The sequence below is a fragment of the Amphiura filiformis genome, chromosome 12 (genome assembly GCF_039555335.1).
Source record: "Amphiura filiformis chromosome 12, Afil_fr2py, whole genome shotgun sequence".
Lineage (NCBI taxonomy): Eukaryota > Metazoa > Echinodermata > Ophiuroidea > Amphilepidida > Amphiuridae > Amphiura > Amphiura filiformis.
This window is the reverse complement of record NC_092639.1, coordinates 51011737-51019232: the sequence shown is the minus strand read 5'-3', so window position 1 is coordinate 51019232 and position 7496 is coordinate 51011737. Positions and strand designations below refer to the sequence as shown.

The window sequence follows — 7496 nt, the reverse complement described above, 5'->3', positions numbered from 1 at the left end:
AACAAATCCAGCAATATTAGTCCAGATTTCAATGACCTCCTTGAGCATTTCAAAAACCTCAATTCATCTGATAACAATGATCCTTCAATGCCTTATATTGATGCTGATAACGAAAATAAGGTTATTAATAGTGATTTTACAGATGATGAAATTAGGAAGGCAATTAAGAAATTGAAATGTAACAAAGCTTGTGGTATTGACAATATTGCTAATGAATACATTATTGATTCTTAATTGTGAGTTAATCACTCCTGTTATCACAAAAATCTTCAATATTATCTTGAACACCGGACTAATTCCAAAAGACTGGTGTATCGGCATAATCACTCCAATCTTCAAGAAAAGGGTTCCGCAGAAAATCCGAAAATTACAGAGGAATATCTATACTAAGCTGCCTTAGTAAACTCTTCACATTATCAATCAATGAAAGATTAACCCTGTATCTTGACGACATGGGCACAATTGGTGAAAACCAAGCTGGTTTCAGGAAAAATTACTCAACTCTTGATCACATCTTTTCATTTAAAAGTATCATCGACTACTACCTTAAAAATAATAAAAAACTCTTTTGTACATTTGTAGATTACAAAAAGGCATTCGATACTATCAATAGAAACAAACTTTGGCGTAAGGTCCTAGCATGTGAAATTAATGGTAAAATTCTTACAGTAATTAAGAACATGTATAGTAAGGCAAAATCATGTATTAAACATTCAAGTGGTAATATCTCCATCCCTTTTCAATCAATGATAGGGATGCGGCAGGGAGACAATCTCTCTCCACTATTATTCTCAATTTATTTGAATGATCTTGATTCAGAATTGTCAAAAAAATATAGTGGTCTTAAAAGCTTGTCTAAGAGTATCGAAAAAGACATTGAATTCAATGATATTGTTATTTACCGTAGCATTTATTCACTACTGTATGCTGATGACACAATTATTCTAGCCGAAACTGCCAATGATCTCCAACGTGCCTTGAACACCTTGGAAGTAAATGCTGGTAAAACCAAAGTTTTAATTTTTTCAAAGGGAAAAATTAGAAATATTCCTTCATTCACATATGGTGATAGTAATGTTGATGTTGTATTTGAATATAATTACCTTGGTATCATCTTCAATTATAATGGTTCTTTTAACAAAGCCAGAAAGAAACTTGCTGACCAAGCCACAAAAGCTATGTTCGCAATAATTACAAATGCTAGAAAACAAAATTTGCCTATTGATATCCAGCTCCATCTGTTTGACAACCTAGTGATGCCAATTCTCCTTTATGGTTGTGAAGTTATTGGTGTAGATGATAACTATGTAAATAAGAAAAAGAATAACACAGATCTTAGAGAAAATTATATTCTTGAAAAGGTCCACTTAAAGTTTTGTAAAATGATTCTTCACATTAATAAATCAACTCCGTTGTCTATGGTTTTAGGTGAACTAGGACGTTTTTCAATAAATGTATACATTAATTGTAGAATTATTAACTTTTGGAGTAGACTAGCAACTAGTGATTTACGTAGAACTTCCAGTATTATGTATAAACTATTATATTCACTTGACCAAAAGAATGAATTACATTCTAATTGGATAGTTACAGTTAAAGATACACTTAATTCATGTGGATTCTCTTACATTTGGAACTCACAAGATCCTAAATGCAAAAATCCACATAATTTCATCCTCCAAAGACTAAAAGATCAATTCAAGCAATCCTGGCTCTCTGATACCTGGCATTCATACACTTGTATTAATTATCGCATATTCAAAACTGATCTTAATTTTGAAAATTACCTAATCAACCTTCCACGTAAAGATGCTATCGCACTATGCAAATTTCGAACAGGCTCAAACAAAATTCCAATTGTCTCAGGAAGGTTTAACAACATTGATAGAGTAGATAGAATATGTAATTTATGTCATTCAGACATCGGTGATGAATTCCATTATATTTTCATCTGCCCCACATTTAGTACTCTCAGAAATAAATACATTCCATCGTTTTATCTTAAAGGGATAAATACTTTTAAAATGAATAAGCTCTTCAATGCAAATAAACAAACATTAAGAAACTTAGCTATATTTTGTAAAAACATTATACAAACTTTTTCAAACACTGTGTAGTATTATATTAGTAATGTAGTGATATGTATTGTATTCTGTATTTTTATCCTTTGACTTCATATCCACATGTTATTTTAATTGTGCCTTACATGACTTATATGTTTGTTGAGGGCGCTTTGCTCTCCTTTTCTTGTACACCCCTGGTGGGTTTAAGAATCGAGTTAATAAAATAAATTTGTAAACTTGTAAACTTGGTAAAGATAAGGTAGAAGGCAGCATAAAAAGCACAGACCCTCCATGCACCGGAACTGCTACATCAACAGGAAATAACCAGTATACATGTTCAGCTTGTCAAAGCAGTGTTTCAGCAACTAGAGTACGCCTTGACTCACAGGATGTTACTGGGCTTGGAAGAGTCCATCTTCATCATCATGTGGTTATCATCCTACTGATACCTGTGACACATGGGATGCGTGCCAAATTAAGAACATCTCAATTAAATCAACCATAAGTTTCCAGCACTATCCGCTCATAATTTCTGTACTAAAAATGTTGTACCTACAGCCATTAGAAAAAAATGATCATGGACTCATGGTTCTACTTTTCTGTGGGAAAAGTCATAAGAATTGATTTTAAATTTTGGTGGTATCAACCCTTGAAAACAGGAATGACCTATCTTTTATTCTCTAAATTGATAAATATATTTGTGGTGTTTATCCATAATTTTAGCCAGCAAATTTGAGCACTTGTTTTATACATATAGTGTGATATGTCTTTTCAACAGAAACAAAGGGCTAAAAGATGGACAGAGTTGGAGGTAGCATGTTTATGTGAGTTTGTTAAAAGAAACCAAGTGTTGCTGTTTGGCAGGCAAGAAAAAGAAAATCATGGATGGTGTGATATCTTACATTTAGTGTGTTGCACCCTTATCGTTACCGGAAGTAATCACGGCTCATCCAGCCCACCTTTATGTTAAACTGGTCAAGTATATGGTCCAGTTCTTCCTTCTTGTTTGATATAGTCCTTTTGTTATCCGCTGACTTGAGTTTGTAGCTGGACCCGCCATCGGATGTCATTTTCCTCTCAATGATAATTGAATTTCCATACAGCTCAGGTTTGTACGCATCGCTGCCACGGTTACGTAACTTGATGGTGACTTGAGCTAGGCTTGTGTTGTCTTTGATGAAAGCCCTGAGAGATCCACCTCTATTCGTCACAGAAGCTTTCCCTCCAAGGCCAACTACCACTCCTGTCAGCACTGCCGACTTTCCACTTCCATTTCGGCCCACAACGAAGTTTACGTTGGGGCCGAATTGAAAGAACAAACTGCCATGGCACATGAAGTTTTTGAGTCGAATGCTCTCGATGATGCCATACTCTGCTTCTTTCAATGACGCTTGGGCTTTGAAATCAGCCACTTGACTTAAATCGCCTAAATCTTCATCATCAGAAGTATCCTTTCTCTTCCTCTTAGCCATCAGCTTTTCAGCCATCATGCCAAGCGTTTCAGGAAAATTCGGAAGTAATCACGGCTCATCCAGCCCACCTTTGACCTCAGCAACGTGTAAATAAACGCTCTCTGAACTGGTACATTTGGCTGTCTATTTCTTGTGGCAAATATACCACAGATGGAGGCTGAGAAGACGGAGAGGGCAGCAGGGGGACCAGAGAGAGGCGGACAGAAGGTGGTCAGAAGAAAGTGGTCTGATTTGGCTTTCAGGGCCAAGAAATATAGAACCAAGAGATTGGCCAAGAATAAAACAGGTAAGTTTTCTGTCTATTTACTGCAGTACGTGTTGTAGTCGAGACAAGACCAAGACTGAAAATGTATCTCACCCCAGTTGCTGATATAGACATCTAAAAATGCATGTTCGTGCTGACGCACATGACAAATTCCCATTTTTGACCCTCCCCCTCCTCTTTATACTAGAGGTCAGACATCATCTATTTTGCCTTTAGTAGGCAATATAGGTTCAGGTGTGACCCCTATAGCAGGGTAGACCACTCATTGGCTTAATAAAAACTCAAGGGACTCATGGATGTGGTTAAGTCGAAGCCGACAAACTAAACCATTTGACATGAATGTGTAATCTCTAAGGCCTTTTATAGAAATTTATAGCCACATACTTGTATACATTCAACTTTGTCAAAACTGCTGTTTTCCTTGTTTTTGCCAACTTTTTCAAATGTTTCAAAAATACCTAAAGACAATTTTAATGATGTATCCTTCACCCTTAGGCAGTATCCTTCATCCTTCACCCTTTTCACACAATATCGCGATATTGTGTGAAATTAATATCACGGGACATTAAGTGGGTTCTTTCTTTATAGGCCTATGCTTTGATCACCGAGATAAAATGTGACACGATCAAGGGAAATGAGTCGGATAAATTGACGCAACTTCACAAAGAAAAGTCGTATCGACATGGGGTTTTCAGTTTCTGAAAGCTCTAAATGTCTTCTTTAGAAACATGTGTAAAACTTATTTTCGACCAGGGTCGACATGTGACTCATTCCCCTTGATCATGTCACAAATGCTTCCGATGTTGCACGATTCAGCAACAAAAAAAGAAGCAAATGCTAAAATGCCCGATAGGCCCTACCTACAGCTTTATTTTCGTGAGAAATGACTAATTTAATTTAAAAGGTAAGCAGTTAAAGGCCCTTTCAGTGATTTCACAGGAACATTAAAAAAATGGAAATTTGTCAGAGTTGCTTAGAAATAAAGAATAAGTCTACAGAATTTCATTAAACCACTTTTCCCTGAATACATCGACAAATTAGTCAAAAACAGAAGTTTTAGAAAGGTTTTCTACTTCAACTCTGAGAAAATCGAGATTTTCGTGACAGTGCGCCATTAATCGACTGGAAAACTTCCTAGTCCAGTGTTTCTAACACGGGGAAGTAGAGTCTAAATTGATTTAAAACAGACGCTTTTAAGCTACAATTTTGTAGTAGAAAACAAAATAAGCAATTAAAGGTCACCGAGGCAAACTAACGGTCAATTCAAATATGAAAAACAGTTAAAATTGTGTATTTTGTTTAAAATAGTAGCTACTGATGTAATAAGTAGTAGAAACAATACACAACAGCGTGTTGGTACGTGGAGAGTGAGCTTCTTTCGATCTCGAAGTCGGACTTTTGTACTGTCAGTATCAAAAGTCCAGAATCATGCAAATGCTTTATTTTGTCTAAAATACACGGCTTTCGACCGAACCACTAGCAGGCTATGTTAGCACATCTATGCCAATTACAAAGATACCAAAATCTGAATTTTGATGATTTTTACGATCGTCCGGATGAGCAAATCACTGAATGGGCCTTTAAGATAAACCTTGATGCGTAAGGCAACTTGAAAAGTTTGAAACTTTGAGATTTTATGTTAAGGTGTGATGTTGTAATGCGTTTCACGATCGTATCTATGTAACATTTTGATTTATGAACAGAAACATTGGTCCCAGATACATCAAAATTTCGTCCTAAATTAGCTTAAATCCTCAGAGCTTCCGGGGTGCACGCTTCGCTTCGCGTGCACTAGGACTTAAAACATTAAAGTTTATATTTTTACATTATTATAATTTTGGACGGGTAACTTTTAAAATCCTGGCTAACACCCTGCTTCATCATCATGTGGTTTTCATCCTACTGATATCTGTGACACATGGCATGTGTGCCAAAGTAAAGGGGGGTGAACGGGAGCTGACTACAAGGCGACATGATATCTCAGATATAATAACTGGAGATGGATAATTGTAGATGCTTTTATTCCAGACATGCCAACTTTGAAATCCAGATTTCCGTACTCAGAAGAACAAAAATCCGTATTTTGCACCCTAAAACCGTATTTTTTAAATATGTACCTTTTGCATACCTGCCAACTCCAGAAACTCCAAAAGTAGAACACATAATTGAGAGGGAGCACTTGTGCGATCGAGCACATAACGGCCCGAGTCCAGGGCCCACTTTACAAATTTGCAATCAAATTTGGCAATACCAAAGAACCATTCCATCAAAGTAATAAATCAATACAGAAAGATGCTTCCTTTACGAGTTATCACTCATTGAAAGTGCTACTTTGCTATACTTTACATGGAATGCGGCCATCTTAAAGTCGTCATATTTCCTTAATTACATAACTGATCAAGCTGAATTCGGATATATGATGCACAGTTGAAAATTAATTTTTAAAAGATTTGGTGACCTCAGGCGACCTTTGACCTTACAAAATTGGATAAAGTATGTAGACCAAACAAATTGGGTTTTGTTACTTCTAATGTTGTTAGAAGCATGCTTTGTTAAAACTTTCAAGTTCAGAAAATCATTGATCATCATCATCTGAATCTGAATAAACAAAGTGGGAAAGCATCTTGTAGGCCTATACATATTTCTTTAATGTGCATGCATGGTGCGAAAGTCGGAAGTAAAAGGAGGTCCGAAACCTTCTTGTAGGTTTACTCTTTTGCACCAATAGAGCTAAATAGTTAACTAAATACCTTCAGAAGACATAGCATTAGGTGGTTAATAAAAATATTAATGTGCAAGAAAAATCTGCAAGTCAGAAGAAAATTATTTCGAAACCATCTTGTATATTAAATATTTCTTTAATGTGCATGCATGGTGCGAAAGTCGGAAGTCAAAGGAGGTTGGAAACCTTCTTTTATGCCTATTCTTTTGCACCAATAGAGCTAAATAGTTAACTAAATACCTTCAGAAGACATAGCATTAGGTGGTTAATAAAAAACATTAATGTGCATGAAAAATCTGCAAGTGGGAAGAAAATTATTTTTCGGAAAGCATCTTGTAGGCCTATTAAATATTTCTTTAATGTGCATGCATGGTGCGAAAGTCGGAAGTAAAAGGAGGTCGGAAACCTTCTTTTATGCTTATTCTTTTGCACCAATAGAGCTAAATAGTTAACTAAATACCTTCAGAAGACATAGCATTTGGTGGTTAATAAAAAACATTAATGTGCATGAAAAATCTGCAAGTGGGAAGAAAATTATTTCGGAAAGCATAAGTGTAGGCCTATTAAATATTTCTTTAATGTGCATGCATGGTGCGAAAGTCGGAAGTAAAAGGAGGTCGGAAACCTTCTTTTATGCTTATTCTTTTGCACCAAAAGAGCTAAATAGTTAACTAAATACCTTCAGAAGACCTAGCATTAGGTGGATAATAAAAACATTAATGTGCATGAAAAATCTGCAAGTCGGAAGAAAATTATTTCGAAAGCATCTTGTTGGCCTATTAAATAATAATTTTTAATGTGCATGCATCACCGAAAGTCGAGAGAAAAACGATGTAGGCAACCACTTTAACAGACCAAGAAAGTGGTCAAATGATACCAGTAATTCAGTCGGTAGTCTAATCTTGCAGCTGTTTATCTTTTAAGACACAACATTTTATTATTTTGGTCAAAATTCTGGAATACCGTATTATTTT

The 7496-nt window shown here is 35.7% G+C and overlaps 1 protein-coding gene across 1 annotated transcript; it reads right to left on the bottom strand.

Annotated features, from left to right (window-relative positions):
- Positions 1-2989: 2989 nt before the first annotated feature.
- On the bottom strand, positions 2990-3550 carry LOC140166892 (structural maintenance of chromosomes protein 6-like). The gene has a single exon (XM_072190378.1). It carries the CDS (start codon positions 3548-3550, stop codon positions 2990-2992), a length of 561 nt encoding a protein of 186 aa, XP_072046479.1.
- Between the last annotated feature and the right edge of the window lie 3946 nt (positions 3551-7496).

What these genes read in the sequence shown, in the direction of transcription:
- LOC140166892 (XM_072190378.1), bottom strand. Translation starts at nt 3,550, where the DNA reads ATGGCTGAAAAGCTGATGGCTAAGAGGAAGAGAAAGGATACTTCTGAT.